The sequence below is a fragment of the Lepisosteus platostomus genome, chromosome 2 (genome assembly GCF_059453375.1).
Source record: "Lepisosteus platostomus isolate fLepPlt1 chromosome 2, fLepPlt1.hap1, whole genome shotgun sequence".
Taxonomy (NCBI): Eukaryota; Metazoa; Chordata; class Actinopteri; order Semionotiformes; family Lepisosteidae; genus Lepisosteus; species Lepisosteus platostomus.
The window spans coordinates 77,298,731-77,317,665 of record NC_142612.1 but is presented as its reverse complement, the minus strand read 5'-3'; the positions used below and the strand labels follow the sequence as shown (position 1 = coordinate 77,317,665).

Sequence of the window (18,935 nt, the reverse complement as noted above, 5' to 3'; positions counted from 1 at the left end):
TCTCCATCTTTAAGATTTAAGAGAAGTTCCTCAGGAACACATGAAACCATGAGCACAAAACAGACAATGGGCCTATTATGAGCTCTAAGCTCACACACACTTTTCTTCTAGGTGATTGAGTGCTAGTCATTTTGCCTATCCCTGTGTACAAGCTAAATGCATGACAGCAAGGATCATACAAAAGTCATTGAGTAGAGTACAGGTACAAGTGTGGTAGGGCAGGAGACCGAGTTTCTGTTGTGTTAAGATCAGTTCTGTGTTGGTCACATTTGGAAACAATCGAATAGCGTGTATCATCACATTTACTGTTTTTGAATACCTTAGTTCCTGAATACCATTCTCATTCAAGGAGTTGAAACAAATATAATCAGTGAACAACAGAGAATGTGACAAAAACATCTGCAAATTATTCTTGGGGCCATGGATCTATTGTTTAGGGGAAATGTAATGTCATTATCCCATACAAAGTAACATCAAAGTGCAATTATAAGCAACAAATTTGTATTTTATCGCAGGCAAAAAATACAATTTGGCACTTTGTTTTCACAGAGACTTTAACAGCATTTTACCCATTAAATGTTTTTTTGTATTTTTCTCAGGATTTAATAAAATTATGTAACATTTTGGCATAAAAATACAGAACAGCAACCCAAAGCTTGAAGCCAAAATAGCAAATATTTCCACAGCTACTGTGAACTTCCCAGGGGAGCTGATATAAGCTGGGATAAAGGTGATCCAGACAGCACAGAATATGAGCATGCTGAATGTAATGAATTTGGCTTCATTGAAGTTATCAGGCAGCTTCCGAGCCAGGAAAGCAAGTACAAAGCACATGGCAGAGAGGAATCCTATATACCCTAACACAGCCCAGAAGCCTATTGATGATCCCAGTTCACATTCTAATATGATCCTTTCTTTATAATATTGCATATTATGGTTTGGATAAGGAGGAGATGTGGTCAACCAAATGATACATATTAAAGCTTGAATGAATGTAAAAGAAAAAATGCTTAATCGCTGCTGCCTTGGTCCAAACCATTTCATAATGTTATTGCCTGGCAGTGTAGCCCTAAAGGCCATTAACACCACTATTGTTTTCCCCAGAACACAAGAGATGCACAGGACAAATGTGATCCCAAATGCTGTGTGGCGCAACATACAGGACCAATCAGAGGGCTGGCCGATGAAAGTAAGTGAACAGAGGAAACACATGGTCAATGAAAAGAGCAGAAGGAAACTCAGTTCAGAGTTATTGGCTTTAACAATGGGAGTATCTTTGTATCTAAAGAAAACAATTGCTACAATGATGGTTATTAATATTCCAAGAACTGAAAATGATGCTAATAGTGTTCCCATTACTTCCTCATAAGAAAGGAATTCAATTTCCTTGAAGATGCACTCATCTCTCTGTTTATTCGACCAGTATTCTGGATGGCACTTTAGACAATCAATAGAATCTGCAAGAAATAACATAATAAAAATGACAAATTGTTTTCCAAAATATTTTTACCAATTTCTCTCCAAATTTATGTATAGTGTAAATGAAATGATTTAGCCAAAAAAATAAAAAAATCAATTTACATGCCAAACCTTTTCTAAATTTCCAAATTACAATGTTAAAAATGTGTGAAAACAGAAGTAGAGAAGTACTGTACAACACTCATGAAAAAATAATGAAATGTATTTCAGAACACACAATGTTTAAATTGACTCATATTGTCTAAATAGGTAAATAATTGAAAAGGTTTAATATTTGTTTTAGTCATCTGATACTTTCATATTGCCTATGAAAAAGTATAGATTCACATGACCTCTGATTACCACTAGGTACTGAAGGAGGAAAAACCAGCAAAATGTTCTTTATCATAATAGGCTTAGTAAGAGATTTGGCAGAAGCTCTAGCTTAAAAGATTTTCAACAATTCTATTAGCTCCTATTACAGTCTATTATAACCTCCTAATTTCATCCAGACATCCATGACCATGACATTCAAGGGAAAGTAGTTTTTACTGCACCAGGATGAGGATGAAGATTTTTCCAAATGTGCAGGCATAACAGAGGTTCAGTAAACCAATTCGCACTCAAGGGAAACAATTAGGACACTGTATCCAAGACACAGATCAGAGGCAACTTCATGAATCTGGTGTCTTAGGCAGAGTTCCATGGCAAAAAACAGAAAAGTGAATTTGCCAACCAGCAATTAACCGAATCTAAAGGTAAATGGGACAATATGATGCAGTTTGACGTAACACAAATGGGGATTTTGGACAGCCACACACAGGGTGATTAACATGAGCTCTTGACTAGCCCTTCAGTGAGAATACTGTTGGCAATGGGCTGCTTTAAGATTGTCCCGTGCAACACAGCTAAGTGCACTGAGCGAGTTCATGAACGGACGTTACCCCCCTGTGAAACCAAGTCAGTATAGAAACCTGCTGGGGGAGACGATCTGTTTTTTTGGTGAGGCAGAGCTATTTGCTGTCTAAGGAGTAGCGCTGCATCTGCTTGCAGGGTTCCTGGCAGGGTTAGCTGCACTCATCACAACTGGCCTCTGGTCCTGATGTCTGAGTTAGAGCTATGGGGCTGATCGATTCCAAGATTTATCAAGATTTCACTCAAAACCTGTTTGTTTCTGCCAGGAAACAGAAGGTTGGTGGCGAATTAACTTTGCAATAAGAGAACTGTGCAGAGTTTAAAGATCAAATGGATAAGAGAGCATGCAAAATGAGAGATTTGATTGACAGGCAGAGGACCTAGTCTTTCGGCATGGTGGAGTTATCCGCAGTCTAGAGTGTGGTGCTGTGCTCCGAGTGACTGGGAGCGATTCCCGACAGGAGCAGGGGGAGCTACACTTGTCACACTGCCAGGAGAGTCCAATGGGATCCTGCTGTGTCACAAGGCTGTGGTCACACATTTATTGTACAAGCTGCAGAAAGCACGTCAGAAGCATAGGCCACACACTACAGAAATGTATTGCTGCCATCCTGTAATTCCGAGAAAGCAGGTTATCTTTCTTGCGTACTGTATGTGATCATGCGATAGCACAGCTGTCATACAAAACCTACATTATCATTATCTGACTCTGAGTTTTAAGCAGTGGAATTGATTTCAGAGCACACTCGCTCTTGTTTGAGGATACGTGTGAGTGTCCTGATGGTTAGAACTGAGTTCACATGAGGTAAACACGGTAACTTTTCATTATGAATAAAAAATTGGAAAGTAAGTCTGTGCACATGCAACATTGCAGCGTTGCACATTTGTCACAAACACAAAACCCACACTTCCGGCAAAGCAGCTAGTTGTTTCTAGAGCTGCTGTCAGTGCACGGATTGTTCATACACTCTAATTATATCTAGGAATTACGAGATAACTCAGGATTTTTTTTCCTTAATGGCAGCAATGTGCTTCTGTACTGCGCAACCTGGAGGAGCTGTTGAGATTTTCTGAGAATTTCTGTGGAGAAACGGCATGCCTGTATTGTATGATATGTATATGTATATTAATTTTTCTACTGTAAATCACCTTGAGAAGCTACTGTACTTTTAAAGCAATTACAGTATATAAAATAAAGTTCATTACATCTATTTGTATTTGAAATTGTATCAAATACACCTACTGTAGGTTTTCATGCTAAATTACAATTTAGTTCATCTGGGATATAAATAAATATGGAGGCTACTTTAGTCAGATACTACAGATGTCTAAAAACAAGAAAATAACAAATTGGCTATGTTACAAATAATAATTTTATAATGTCTTATGTTTTGAAATGTCAATGCCTTGGAAAATAGCCCAAAGCAGGTCATTAAAAAGCAAGAATTTAACAGTACAGTCACAGCACCTGTGGTGTTGCTGATCTCCCCTTCAGCACACTGTATACAGTCAAAGCAGCAGACAGGCCTTCCCTTCTGAACAGCCTTCCGAGTGCCTGGAGGACAGCTCTCACTGCACACTGACACAGGCACCTGGGGAATGAGAGGAATTAAGTCACAAGCTATTGTAATGAATTGTAACTGATTTTATACTTATACATCTTCACAGTGCAACTACGTAGAATTTGAGGTTTGAACAGTGCCTCACTACAATATTTGAAAACACCCAGTTCTAATCTTTTCAGATTTAACATGTACAGTATACAGTAAATTAATTACTGATGTACTTTCTAATATGGTGCATCTAATAACATTTTATTACATTCATTTGCACTCTTGTATTGTAAATCAGATTATTAAATAATTTTGTAAAAGTAAAATGACCATAAGCAATGTTTAATTTAAATATTTTGATTTCTAAAGCAATTGTGCCCCAGAAAACAAACTATTTCTTGATTTGTTGAAACAAAAGGAAACCATCTAAATAGAATTCATGTAAGCATAGTAAAATACTTCATGTGATACACAAGACAATTGACCATGTTAAGATAAGTTTTAATATTGTTTTGTGCTTGTCTTGAAGTGTGTGGGGATTTAAAAAAATATTCTCATCAATACACATTATTGAGAATGGACTATTTCTTATGAATTATACTTAAATTTCTAAGCTTTCTGACAGCGACGATCTACTGTATATATTGTCTGTAGTCACAGAAAATAATTTAATAAATGAACAATACAGATCTGTAGTCTTTTTGATTCTAAATGAAGCAGCAGCAAATTGCTGTGAAAGTCAGTCTTACCTTGTGTGTGTTGTGTGCCCAGACAGTGCTGACATTGTTTAAGATTAACTGCTGGCCTTCTGGCAAAGAGGCATCATAGAAGCCGACAGTGACAAATTCAATCCTGCCATCTTTATTCATCTGCCAGTTTAGCAAGTCATACTTTGCTGCTGGGTCTCCACTTTCATCAAAGTAAACTTCATCGCCTTCTTTGGTTTTGAAATGAACTTTTTTCAAATGATGTAGTACCTGCAAAGTGAGAGAGCATACCGCACAAGTGGTTTTGAATAAAGAAGTCCTTTAGTCTTCATTACGATCTGCTGTTTCCTGGGTCACCTTACCTCCCATGGATCAGTCCTCTTCTCGTTCACACATGTCTCATTACCAGAGTGACTGCGGTCGGGTGTGCAGTTGAAAACACCATGCAGTGCATGGGCTACAGCGTACACTCCTTTATAGACATTGCTGAAAATTTGCATTTGAGATAAATCTGTGTAGGTGCTGTTGACTTCACTTAAGTGTTCATTGCCAGTACATGATTTAGCATTTTTAACATTCTCGTGGGTAGGAAATTTACAACTGAACAATGTTTCCCAAAATTCTTTGAAAATGGTGTTTCCAGGAGAGTTTGATGGTAAAACATTCAGTAAGAATTCTTTCAAACCTCTTACTTCAGCTTTAGCAATCGCAAATCCTATTGCCCCACTCAATACATTGTGCCCTTCTAGTGAGGCAATGTAAGAGTCAAAAATCCAGCCCTCACTGGCTATCCACTGAAAGCCAGTGATGTTATGATCGGAGAGCTCCTTTAATAAAACATCCATATCCATGTGAGAGAGGTAAGCTACAATTACCTTTGAAGTTGACTTCTTTATTATATCTAAAAGCTTGAGAACTTTTTCCTTTGAGTAAGTTCTAAAAAATGGCTCTGAATATTCAATGCAAACACCTTCTTGTTGTGCAGCTTCCACAAATGTAGCCATCCCATTGTTGCCATAGTCATCATCAGTTCTAATGGCTCCAACCCAGGTCCATCCAAAGTGCTTCACAAGCTTAGCCAGGGCTTTGCTCTGATAATAGTCACTGGGGATGGTTCTGAGAAATGAAGGGAATTTGATTTTGTTGCTTAAACATGCACAGGTAGAATAGTGACTGATCTGTAAAAGAACGATCAAATTTAATGAGACATTTTTAATATGTAACCATAAGAGTATAAATGTGAAATGAACTATGAAATGATCAAAATCAAAATATCAAAAGATAATTTTTTGCATTATTACCACAGGTATGTAAAAAGGTCCCACAGATGCTGAAATCGCCATAGTAGGTGATGATGATGTTTCTCCTATTATAGCTTGAACTGCAGCTGATCTTGTGCAGGGCTTGTCAGAGGCTGTTTCTTCATAGCCATTTGCTAAAGCCATTGCAGCTCTTATGGCCAGGCTCACTGACCCACATGAATCATAGATTCTATAACCCAGTGAAACGTTCGGGAGAATGTCTGTGCTGTTATTTATCTCCTCTATAGCAAAGATCATAGTCTGAGCATATTGAAATGACCTGAAATTTAAACTAGAAGAAACAAAGAAAATAATTTCATGAGTGAACATGACTGGTTTCTGCTTTTAGTCAAATAAAAACCTCTTTTGCATTTATTAATGATTCAGGTTCTTCAGTTTATAACATTATAGCATGTGTTATCAGAAATCCATAATTCTCTTTTGTTTTCATTCATACTTGAATTTATGAAGCATTAGCATCTTACTTTACGCATTTCAGAGGCTCTGGCACCTGTGAGAAAGTAAGCTTTGTATCATTCCAGCTGCTGTGAAATGAAAATATCCCTCCAATTATAATGTCTCCATCTTTTGACAACTCTGGATATTCAGGTTTTCCTTGTAGTCTGCATAGCTGGTCATCAGCACTTGCCAGAGCAGCAATCAGCACAATTTCCAAGAGCATTGCACAGTTTCTTTTATCTCCATTCTGTTTATTACCATATGGAGTCTTTTTATAGCAGGCTGTGTGTCACAGGTGCTCAAAGAGACATTCAGTTAATCTTGTTCTTGCTAAAGAATTAATTCTCAATGGCAAACTTTAAGAGAGCCGCAAGGGAAAGAATGAGCAGCCAGATAGTGTCCTGATCTGGGCCACTGTGGTTTTGGCTTATTTGGTGCTCTTGTCTGTACAGACGTACAGTACCTCCTCAGATCGTTGGAGCTTGAACTGTAGATGCTCTACCAGACTCCTCCATTTGATTGCTTTACAGTGTCATTTCATAAATGTAAATAATAGAAATTATACTACAATTAGCTGTATTTAAAAGACGTTTTGAAAAGCAGTGTATTCTTTTTAAAGAATGAACTCTATTATTGTAATAGCCTTGCTCCCTTATTTTTTAAATACAGGGTGAGTTGAAAGCTACTGTAGAAAACATTAGCACATCTAATGGATAAGCACTGCTGATTATTGGATCTGTAAGCCTAATATGTTATGTTGTATGTCCATAATTTTGATTAAAACATAACACGTCCTGTGAAATGTTTAGTATGACAATGAAAAACTAAGAAGAACAAGGAATTAGAACATTTTTTTCATATTAAAATTTGAATTTATATTTTACTTTACTTTATAATCCCAACATTCTTCTAAATATTTTTGAACCTATAATGTTTATCTTACTCCCATGTTTAAAATCCTTACATTTATGAAGGGACTGTTGAGTAAGTGGAGCGGTTAGCTGTATTTTTTTATCTAAGCTAACATTTATAGATCATACTGTATAAGAGAGCCTGCAACCAGCCATGCACTAGAGTTTTCTCTTGATAAAGTTAAGAATTAATTTACAAATAAACGAAAAGAAAAAAATAACTGATCAGATTGCTACAAAGCCTGATAAAACTACTGAAAAAGAATGCTATGTATGTGATCCTCAATTCACTGCTGAAACCTGTGATATTTTGGTGAAGCATTTCCTCGACCAGAATGTTCAGTTCAATATGTGACGTGAAGGCTACAATGACTTTGGAGGTGGAGTGTTTTATAATGTTGACTATTACGAGCAGTCTGTGGTGGGGCTCTGTCCTATCTGTTCACTCACCGTCACCACTGTCTGCCCCAACCCAGGTCCATCCAAAGGACTTGATGAGCTGATAGCCACTGGGGATGGTGATAAAATTGTTATAGTACATTGTCGACAACACTGGTTGTGCTGGGTGATTTAATTTTCTATCGAAAAGACTATTTGCAGCCTTTTTTCATCTAATTAATGTTAATTAACTTTTGCTAAATTAAGGAATTAAGGAAATTAAGGAATTTTAAAACTAAAGGGAAATTCGGTAGCTGAAAAGAAAAATTTTAAGTATAACATAATAACATACAGTAGCACCTAATGTAATGCAAATTTCATCAATGTGTAATCAGTAAATAATTTAACTTTAAATTTTGATCGTGAAAATATATATTTTACATACTGTACTGTAATGGCTTTAAAGCCATATGGTGTCATATGTAATATATACTTAATGTACATACTGTACAGTAGATGCTAGCGATATCTAAATATGAAAAACAACAGTATTCCTCTTTCTTCATAAACATTTTTTGTATAAAAGCTTTTAAGTTCGTAACTTATGGTGGTTATTTTTGAAATGTTTTGATGTGTTTGTTCTAACTATAAAACAAACACATTTTCAATACTTCAAGTTTCAATACTTCATAAAAAGTTATAACGTTTTATCCTGAGAATACATAATAAGAACACTGAATTTGCTGTTGTAAAAAAAAGTATTGATTTAATAGTTATAGTACTGATTTAATACCTCCACTTTGAAAAAATCTATATTTGTCTCACTGCAAAATTCAGCAATGCATAATCAAGAAACAATTTATGATTATAAAATATATTTCACACATACTGTACTATACTTTGGTGGCTTGAAAACCATGTGGTATATAGTTTATTTATACGGTACACGATCACACTACAGTTAATTGACGTGTGCGCTACTGTTTCGATGCTCTATATCTGTAGACGCAGCGGTTGTTTTGTTTTGATTATAATATGAATGAGTCCCTGAGGCATACCGCCCGAGGTTTTGGAATTATAAAAAATCAACCCTTTGCTGAGTTTGCTCAAGAGGAAGGGGTGTGTTTTGAGAAGTCGTGTACGACTTGCAAAATAGCTGAATTTGATCAACTTAAAAAGAAGTTTTGCCTAAGAATTTAAAATCTGTCTGCATGAATGTATCTCTTATCTCATTGAGCAAAACATCACCTTGCTCTTCCAGTTTTAGCAAATGAGTTTGTTTTAACACACAAGAGTACGTTTACTACTTTCTTAAAAACTCAACAGTTCCGACACTTACTGTGATATCTGATCTAAACTTAAGGTCTGCTTTGACAGTTTTGACTTTTATTAAATTCCAAGATCCTGACTGAATTGACTTTCTATTTGTCTCATTTAGCCAACAGCAAAAAACACAAGATGTTCTGAAGTTAATCTGTTTGGAATTTGATTTTATATAAAACCACTAACATTGACACAGGAGCCTTCCTCATTCGAAGTAATTATAAACCAGCCATTGAATTTTCTACAGAACAAAACATGATAAGTGTAACATAAAAAGTTATGTAAACTTGAGACCATGACAAGGTGATTTTTTTTACAAAAAAGATATATATACAAAGCTTTATTGTATTGTGACAGTGAATAAAAATTGCATTTGTAGTAGTAAAATAAGAATGCAGTGCGGCTGACAATGTGGCAGTCTTTAGTATGACATCAAACTGATGTGTGCAATGAAAGGCCTGTGTTTTGAATCAGGTCTTGAGCCTCTGTTGTACCAAGGCTGAAGTGGGAGCAGCAGCGGCGAGAACCGGTACAAATCGACACCCTGTCTGAGGGGTCGGAGGCACCGGTGTGAGGCTAGAGAGAACCGAAGGAAAACAAAACAAAAAGGAACAATACAAAATTGCGCCATTAAGTACAGGGGCACTGCTCTGTCATGCCATCCTGGAAAACGACCCCGCTTGGCAGCAGGGATCAGACTGGACTTTCCGTATCCAGTCTGAGGCAGCAGGCAGTGAGCGCAGGGCTACAAGTAGAAACTGAACACGTGAATAAGGTAAGCCTGTCCCCGGTAGAGACACAAGACAGGACGGGACAGGCTAAAAGAAAATCAAAAGACAAAAAACGGCCTCAGGCTCGGGGTACAGTCCTCTCCAGGACTGTCAGTGTACGGATCCTCCCCTTCCGGGGCGTTCAGCCCTGCTCGTCCCTTTGCGGGGATGTGCAGTTCTCAATCTGCCTTTAAAGACCCTCACAGCTGCAGCTCATCCTTCATTCCCTGGTGCAGCTGTGATTACAAAGGCGAGGCGTCACCTTTCCCCCAGGGCTCCGCCTCCTCACTGGACACGCCCCTCCCGTGTAGTGCCGCGCTGTCGGTGTGCATTCTGCATGTTCTCTCCACTTTCACGCTGAATTTCTTTTTGGGTCCTGTAGTGTTTTCCAAACCTACAGTTATGCCAGTTAGATCAGATTGATCTCCAATGTTCTGTGATGGGCTATCCATGGAGTAACAGTTCTTTGCTCACCTTCACTAAGAAAACCAGCTTTTTGATAATGGATAGTTGGATACATGGATATAGATATAATTACAGTATATAAGACATTACCATACTAATAAATCATTACAGATGCTTGTTGGGAAGTGAAAATATTGACACTCAAAAACATTATAGATTATAAATATATTATTATCACTGTCTAAAGAGACTTTAAAGGCATTTTGCCCATCAAATGCTTTTTTGTATTCTTTTCAGGTGTAATTAATATAATGTAACATTTGGGAGCAAAAATACAGAACAACAGTCCAAAACTAGAGGCTAAAATTGCAAATATCTCTACTGCTACAGTGAACTTTCCTGGGGAGCTGATATAAGCTGGGATGAAAGTCAACCACACTGCGCAGAATATGAGCATGCTGAATGTAATGAATTTGGCTTCATTGAAGTTATCAGGCAGCTTCCGAGCCAGAAAGGCAAATATTAAGCATACAGCAGCGAGGAATCCTATATACCCTAACACAGCACTAAATGCTTCTGTAGATCCCAGGTCACATTCTAATATGATTTTTTCCTTATAATAATTCATATTTTTCTTTGGATAAGGAGAAGATGTAGTCAGCCAAATGATACATATTAAAGCTTGAATGGATGTGAATGAAAAAATGCTTAACCTTTGTTGTTTGGGCCCAAACCATTTCATAATGTTATTGCCTGGCAGTGTAGCCCTAAAGGCCATTAACACCACTATTGTTTTCCCCAGAACACAAGAGATGCACAGGACAAATGTGATCCCAAATGCTGTGTGGCGCAACATACAGGACCAGTCAGAGGGCTGGCCAATGAAAGTAAGTGAACAGAGGAAACACAGTGTCAATGAAAAGAGCAGAAGGAAACTTAGTTCAGAGTTATTGGCTTTGACAACGGGCGTATCTTTGTATCTAAAGAAAACAATGGCTACAATGATGGTTATTAATGTTCCAAGAATAGAAAACGATGCCAATAGTGTTCCCATTACTTCCTCATAAGAAAGGAATTCAATTTCCTTGCAGATGCACTCATCTCTCTGTTTATTGGACCAGTAATCTGGATGGCATTTCAGACAATCAATAGAATCTGCAAGAAATAAAATGAGAGATTATTTTCCAGGGTTAGATACAGTACCAGCATAAAGTGCTCTCCAGATGTATACATAGAACAAGTTAGTGATTGGATAATCAGTCTTGTTAAAAACAATATTATCCTGGAATTGTAACAGTTTATTTTTTATTATTATAGTAAAGTATTGTTTTGCTTTTTTTCAGTGCTGTTATGATCATAACTTTATTTTTTTTTCAAGTTGCACACATTATCCAACTTTTTTTTATATATTATCTATAATGCATCTTTGTTAAGCCAATCTATACAGTATATATACTTATAACTGAAAATCATTTGACACAGGCTGTAATGAAGATAAGTTATTCTTTAGGAAAAAAAGCAATCATTCGAATCATGCGTAGAGCATAAAAGGCCATACATTATGTGGCCTAGTGCCCTGTGATATCATACTACAGGGTGCAGTAACAAGGAATTGGCCATTAGATGGAACCATCAGTTTAGTATCATATCATTTAGTTCTGTTATATTTCAACCTGTAGTAAAGTATTCACATTATCTGGGATCAATTCATTACAACAGTTGTGGAATACTTTGTCTCTGTCTGTTAAAACAGTTTGAGTAAATATTTTTTGGATCCCAGCTAGAGACTTACTTTAATGCACTGTCTTTTAACTAATTATACCTGTAGTTTATTCTACTTAATTTTAATGATATTATTCTTCTAATGCACATTGAGATGTAAGGCATAAAATGATGCTTTAGAACAAGTTAAAATAAAGCATCATCAAAGCTAAAAAATATTACGAAACAGCACAGGCACCTTTAATTTATTTCTAAGTGTTATTAAAAAAATCAGTAATTTAGTTTAATTGTGATTGAGTCCTCTAGCATCTAAAAGTTTTTTGAGAAAGCTGGGTCTCCCAGAGTAAAATGTTTGTCTGGAGCACGCTTGTCTAGTGTATTTCAGGATTCATTTCCATCTAATTCCTTATAATCGCTCTGATGATTGTGGTTCTGCAGTCTGCTTAGAAAACAGCAGACCTTGGAAAAAAACCCAAAGCAGGAAATTAAAAGGCAAGTATTAACAGAACAATCACAACACCTGTTGTGTTGCTGATTTCCCCTTCAGCACATGGTACACAGTCAAAGCAGCAGACAGGCCTTCCCTTCTGAACAGCCTTCCGAGTGCCTGGAGGACAGCTCTCACTGCACACTGACACAGGCACCTGGGGAATGAGAGGAATTAAGTCTCACTCTTATCATATCAGAATTATGTGAGCTCAAACAGTTTAACAAATAGTGCTACAAAGATTTGCAGTGTAAACATCTGATCCGTTCTATTTTGCATTTTTCATATTATAGAGAGTAATGTGTTGTACAATTCAATTACAGTTGTGTTGTTTGTGTGTATCAGAATCAAACTACCTAATACTGTATGTAACACGATACCATTATATTATTGTGTTGATTTACATTCTTTTAATAATTTTATTAAATTACATTTGCCATGAAATGAGTTCATGAGGTTTGCCCTCAGAAGCACTTGTGTTCACATAGAACATATTTTTGCACCTTTGTCATGAACAAAATCTATTCAAGTTACAAAACTGATGGTGACAGAATCTAATGGTTCACCTGAAACTTTAAAGAGATGTATACTGTATGCTTATGTATAATTACCCAAAAAAAATTTTCAGGTTAAATGTTCATAATCACATTGATCCAACATTTTTGGCCTATTTGGCAGGGAAAATACACATACAGTATGTACAGTTTAGTTTTGATGTATTCCATTTAATTTTATTTAATTTCAATTTTGACTAATTTTCTGAAACAAGAACAAAGATCTGTAGTCTTTTTGATACTAAATGAAGCAGCAGCAAATTGCTGTGAATCTCAGCCTTACCTTGTGTGTGTTGTGTGCCCAAACAGTGCTGACATTGTTTAAGATTAACTGCTGGCCTTCTGGCAAAGAGGTATCATAGAAGCCGACAGTGACAAATTCAGTCCTGCCATCTTGATTAATCTGCCAGTTTAGCAAGTCATACTTTGCTGCTGGGTCTCCACTTTCATCAAAGTAAACTTCATCGCCTTCTTTGGTTTTGAAACGAACTTTTTTCAAATGATGTAGTACCTGCAAAGTGAGAGAGCATACCGCACAAGTGGTTTTGAATAAAGAAGTCCTTTAGTCTTCATTACGATCTGCTGTGTCCTGGGTCACCTTACCTGCCATGGATCAGTCCTCTTCTCGTTCACACATGTCTCATTACCAGAGTGACTGTGGTCAGGTGTGCAGTTGAAAACACCATGCAGTGCATGGGCTACAGCGTACACTCCTTTATAGACATTGCTGAAAATTTGCATTTGAGATAAATCTGTGTAGATGCTGTTGACTTCACTTAAGTGTTCATTGCCAGTACATGATTTAGCATTTTTAACATTCTCGTGGGTAGGAAATTTACAACTGAACAATGTTTCCCAAAATTCTTTAAAAATGGTGTTTCCAGGTGAGTTTTCTGGTAAAACATTCAGCAAGAATTCTTTCAAACCTCTTACTTCAGCTTTAGCAATGGCAAATCCTATTGCCCCACTCAATACATTGTGCCCTTCTACTGAGGCAATGTAAGAGTCAAAAATCCAGCCCTCACTGCCTATCCACTGAAAGCCAGTGATGTTATGATCTGAGAGCTCCTTTAATAAAACATCCATATCCATGTGAGAGAGGTAAGCTACAATTACCTTTGAAGTTGACTTCTTTATTATATCTAAAAGCTTGAGAACTTTTTCCTTTGAGTAAGTTCTAAAAAACGGCTCTGAATATTCAATGCAAACACCTTCTTGTTTTGCAGCTTCCACAAATGTAGCCATCCCATTGTTGCCATAGTCATCATCAGTTCTAATGGCTCCAACCCAGGTCCATCCAAAGTGCTTCACCAGCTGAGCCAGGGCTTTGCTTTGATAATAGTCACTAGGGATGGTTCTGAGAAATGAAGGGAATTTGATTTTGTTGCTTAAACATGCACAGGTAGAATAGTGACTGATCTGTAAAAGATCATAAAATAATCATATTTAATGAGACATTTTAAATATGTAACTATAAGAGTATAAATGAGAAACAAACTATGAAATGATCAAAATCAAAATATCGAAAGAGTATTTTTTGCATTATTACCACAGGTATGTAAAAAGGTCCCACGGATGCTGAAATCGCCATAGTAGGTGATGATGATGATTCTCCTATTATAGCTTGAACTGCAGCTGATCTTGTGCAGGGCTTGTCAGAGGCTGTTTCTTCATAGCCATTTGCTAAAGCCATTGCAGCTCTTATGGCCAGGCTCACTGACCCACATGAATCATAGATTCTATAACCCAGTGAAACATTCGGGAGAATGTCTGTGCTGTTATTTATCTCCTGTATGGCAAAGATCATAGTCTGAGCATACTGAAATGACCTGAAATTTAAACTAGAAGAAACAAAGAAAATAATTTCATGAGTGAACATGACTGGTTTCTGCTTTTAGTCAAATAAAAACCTCTTTTGCATTTATTAATGATTCTGGTTCTTCAGTTTATAAAAGTATAGCATGTGTAATCAGAAATCCATAATTCTCTTTTGTTTTCTTTCATACTTGAATTGTATGAAGCATTAGCATCTTACTTTATGCATTTCAGAGGCTCTGGCACCTGTGAGAAAGTAAGCTTTGTATCATTCCAGCTGCTGTGAAATGAAAATATCCCTCCAATTATAATGTCTCCATCCTTTGACAACTGTGGATATTCAGGTTTTCCTTGTAGTCTGCATAGCTGGTCATCAGCACTTGCCAGAGCAGCAATCAGCACAATTTCCAAGAGCATTGCACAGTTTCTTTTATCTCCATTCTGTTTATTGCTATATGGATTCTTTTTATAGCAGGCTGTGTGTCACAGGTGCTCAAAAAGACGTTTAGTTAATCTTGTTCTTGCTAAATAATTTATTCTCAATGGCAAACTTAAAGAGAGTCGCAAGGGAAAGAATGAACAGCCAAATAGTATCCTGTTCTGGGCCACTGTGGTTTTGGCTTATTTGGTGCTCTTGTCTGTACAGACATACTGTACTGTACCTCCTCAGATCGTTGGAGCTTGATACTCTACCATGCTCGGCCATTTGATTGCTTTACAGTGTCATTTCATAAATGTAAATAATAGAAATTATACTACAATAAGCTGTATTTAAAAGATGTTTTAAAAAGTAGTGTATTATTTTTATAGAAGGAACTCTATTATTGTAATAGCCTTGCTCCCTTATTATTTAAATACAGGGTGAGTTGAAAGCTACTGTAGAAAACATCAGCACATTTAATGGATAAGCACTGCTGATTAATGGATAAGCCTGCAGATGCTCGGAAAATTTATATGTATATAGATGCTAAATGTCCATAATTCTGTAGAAATTGACAGTTGATTAAAACATAACACGTCCTGTGAAATGTTTGGTATGACAATGAAAAACTAAAAAGAACAAGGAATTGTAAACTTTTTTTCATATTAAAATTTTAATTTATATTTTACTTTACTTTATAATCCCCAACATTCATTTAAATATTTTTGAACCTATAATGTTTATCTCACACCCATATTTAAATCCTGTGATATTTTGGTGAAGCATTTCCATCAGAAAGTTCAGTTCAATATGTGACGTGAAGGCTACAATGACTTTGGAGGTGGAGTGTTTTATAATGTTGACTATTATGAGCAGTCTGTGGTGGGGCTCTGTCCTATCTGTCCACTCACCGTCACCACTGACCGCCCCAACCCAGGTCCATCCAAAGGACTTGATGAGCTGATAGCCACTGGGGATGGTGATAAAATTGTTACAGTACATTGTCAACAACACTGGTTGTGCTGGGTGATTTTATTTTTTATAGAACAGAGTATTTTATTCGCAGCCTTTTTTCATCTAATTAATGTACACTTCTGCTTAATTAAGGAATTTTAAAAGTAAAGGGACATTTTGGTAGATGTAAAGAAAAACGGAAGTATAACATAATATATACAGTACCTAATGTAATGCAAATTTATTTCAGCAATGTGTAATCAGGAAACAATTTAACTTTCATTTCTGATTTGTAAAAATATATATTTTACATACTGTACTGTAATGGCTTTAAAGCCAAATGGTCTCATATGTAATATATACTTAATGTACATACAGTAGATGGTATTGATAGCTAAATATAAAAAAACAAAGTGCACAACAGAATTCGTCCTTCATAAAGATATTTTGCATGAAAGTTTTTAAGTTTTTAACTTACGGTGGTTATTTTGGAAATGTTTTGATGTGTTTGTTCTAACTACTGTATATAAAGTTTAAATACTTCATAAAATGCTATAATGTTTTATCATTTTCCAAGAATACATAATAAGAACACTGTACTTGCTGTTGTTATTGTCATAAGAAAAGGTGTAGTACTGATTTAATAGCACTTAATAGGGAATATTAATATGGAATCATGTAATTAAATCAGTTTTGTCAGCTAAAATATCACTTCTGTATATTTTGGAAACATTTTGACATCCATTTAAATGACTTTTGCAGTCCTTATAGTTGTAATAGACAATGAAATGATCATAGATTGTAATGTAAGGGGTTGTGCCCAAGTGCCCAGTTTAGCACAGCGGTTTAGACAGCTGCTTGCTACTTGGACCAGTTCAATTTCCGGACAGAACATTGCTTTGTATTTTTTACATAGCTATACAGATATATAAAAAAGTTTATTATTATTATTGTTATTATTATTATAGATTGTTTTGAATGTCATGTGCCTCGGTCAGGTTTACCTTCACACTGAGAAGATCTTGTCTTAATGCAAGATTCAGCAACCCGTAATCAAGAAACCATTTTACTTGAAATTTTGATTACAAAATCTATTTCACACATACTATATTGTAGTGGCCTGAAAACCATGCGGTTTCATACTGTATATACAGTATGTTTTTACAGAACATGATCACACTACAGTTAATTGACGTGTGAACTACTGTTTCGATATACTGTACAGTATCTGTAGATATGGCTTCATGGGATTCGCGTGAGTGAGATGATGTTGACCGTCATGTTTCCGTGTGGGCTCGTGACCTCGTCGCTCCACCCCGCCCGATCTAAACATAAGGTCTGCTGTGACAGTTTTGTTATGTGAAATATTTTTGACTTTAATAAAATTCCAAGATCCTGACTGATTTCACTTTCTATTTGTCTCATTTAGCCAACAACCAAAAAAAATAAGATGTTCTGAAGTTAATCTGTTTGTAATTTGATTTAATATAAAACCACTAACATTGACACAGGAGCCTATCTCATTCGAAGTAATTATAAACCAGCCATTGAATTTTCTACAGAACAAAACATGTGATAAGTGTAACATAAAAAGTTATGTAAACTTGAGACCATGACAAGGTGATTTTTTTTACAAAAAAGATATGTATACAAATCTTTATTATATAATGTCAGTGAATAAAAATTGCATTTGTAGTAGTAAAATAAGAATGCAGTGCGGCTGACATCAAACTGATGTGTGCAATGAAAGGCCTGTGTTTTGAATCAGGTCTTGAGCCTCTGTTGTACCAAGGCTGAAGTGGGAGCAGCCGCGGCGAGAACCGGTACAAATCGACGCCCTGTCTGAGGGGTCGGAGGCACCGGTGTGAGGCTAGAGAGAACCGAAGGAAAACAAAACAAAAAGGAACAATACAAAATTGCGCCATTAAGTACAGGGGCACTGCTCTGTCATGCCATCCTGGAAAAAGACCCCGCTTGGCGGCAGGGATCAGACTGGACTTTCCCTATCCAGTCTGGGGCAGCAGGCAGGGAGCGCAGGGCTACAAGTAGAAACTGAACACGTGAGTAAGGTAAGCCTGTCCCTGGTAGAGACACAAGACAGGACGGGACAGGACAGGCTAAAAGAAAATCAAAAGACAAAAAACGGCCTCAGGCTCGGGGTACAGTCCTCTCTGGGACTGCCAGTGTACGGATCCTCCCCTTCCGGGGCGTTCAGCCCTGCTCGTCCCTTTGCGGGGATGTGCAGTTCTCAATCTGCCTTTAAAGACCCTCACAGCTGCAGCTCGTCCTTCATTCCCTGGTGCAGCTGTGATTACAAAGGCGAGGCGTCACCTTTCCCCCAGGGCTCCGCCTCTCACTGGACAAGCCCCTCCCGTGTAGTGCCGCGCTGTCGGTGTGGATTCTGCATGTTCTCGCCACTTTCACGCTGAATTTCTTTTTGGGTCCTGTAGTGTTTTCCAAACCTACAGTTATGCCAGTTAGATCAGATTGATCTCCAATGTTCTGTGATGGGCTATCCATGGAGTAACAGTTCTTTGCTCACCTTCAATGAGAAAACCAGCTTTCTGATAATGGATAGTTGGATACATGGATATAGATATAATTACAGTATATAAGACATTACCATACTAATAAATCATTACAGATGCTTGTTGGGAAGTGAAAATATTGACACTCAAAAATATTGTAACGCATACGGCCGACATTACAGGTTGTGCAAGCCGGCTTGCCAGCGCTGTGACATCACGCCCTTCCCTCTGAATAGCAGGGAGATCTCCCTTTAGCTCAACTGACTGGTTCCCT

General features: G+C 37.0%; 2 protein-coding genes across 2 annotated transcripts; both read right to left on the bottom strand.

Annotated features, from left to right (window-relative positions):
• Positions 1–543: 543 nt before the first annotated feature.
• On the bottom strand, positions 544–6,192 carry LOC148677252 (extracellular calcium-sensing receptor-like). Its single transcript, XM_088643969.1, has 5 exons — positions 5,935–6,192; positions 4,996–5,811; positions 4,676–4,903; positions 3,842–3,965; positions 544–1,457 (listed from the first exon to the last, which is right to left on the bottom strand). The coding sequence occupies exons 1-5, from the start codon at positions 6,190–6,192 to the stop codon at positions 544–546; spliced, it is 2,340 nt and encodes a 779-aa protein (XP_088500095.1).
• A 4,229-nt stretch (positions 6,193–10,421) lies between these two features.
• On the bottom strand, positions 10,422–14,765 carry LOC148677251 (extracellular calcium-sensing receptor-like). The gene is made up of 5 exons (XM_088643942.1): positions 14,493–14,765; positions 13,547–14,362; positions 13,227–13,454; positions 12,423–12,546; positions 10,422–11,335 (listed from the first exon to the last, which is right to left on the bottom strand). Exons 1-5 carry the CDS (start codon positions 14,748–14,750, stop codon positions 10,422–10,424), a joined length of 2,340 nt encoding a protein of 779 aa, XP_088500068.1. The 5' UTR covers positions 14,751–14,765.
• Positions 14,766–18,935: the final 4,170 nt, after the last annotated feature.

Excerpts from the sequence above, each read along its gene's own strand:
- LOC148677252 (XM_088643969.1), bottom strand. The coding sequence starts at position 6,192 with ATGATCTTTGCTATAGAGGAGATAAATAACAGCACAGACATTCTCCCG. Across the intron at positions 5,812-5,934 it reads GACCTTTTTACATACCTGTG|ATCAGTCACTATTCTACCTG; the intron begins GTAATAATGCAA and ends GTTCTTTTACAG. Across the intron at positions 1,458-3,841 it reads GGAGATCAGCAACACCACAG|ATTCTATTGATTGTCTAAAG; the intron begins GTGCTGTGACTG and ends TATTTCTTGCAG.
- LOC148677251 (XM_088643942.1), bottom strand. The coding sequence starts at position 14,750 with ATGATCTTTGCCATACAGGAGATAAATAACAGCACAGACATTCTCCCG. Across the intron at positions 13,455-13,546 it reads AGAGGACTGATCCATGGCAG|GTACTACATCATTTGAAAAA; the intron begins GTAAGGTGACCC and ends CTCACTTTGCAG. Across the intron at positions 11,336-12,422 it reads GGAAATCAGCAACACAACAG|ATTCTATTGATTGTCTGAAA; the intron begins GTGTTGTGATTG and ends TATTTCTTGCAG.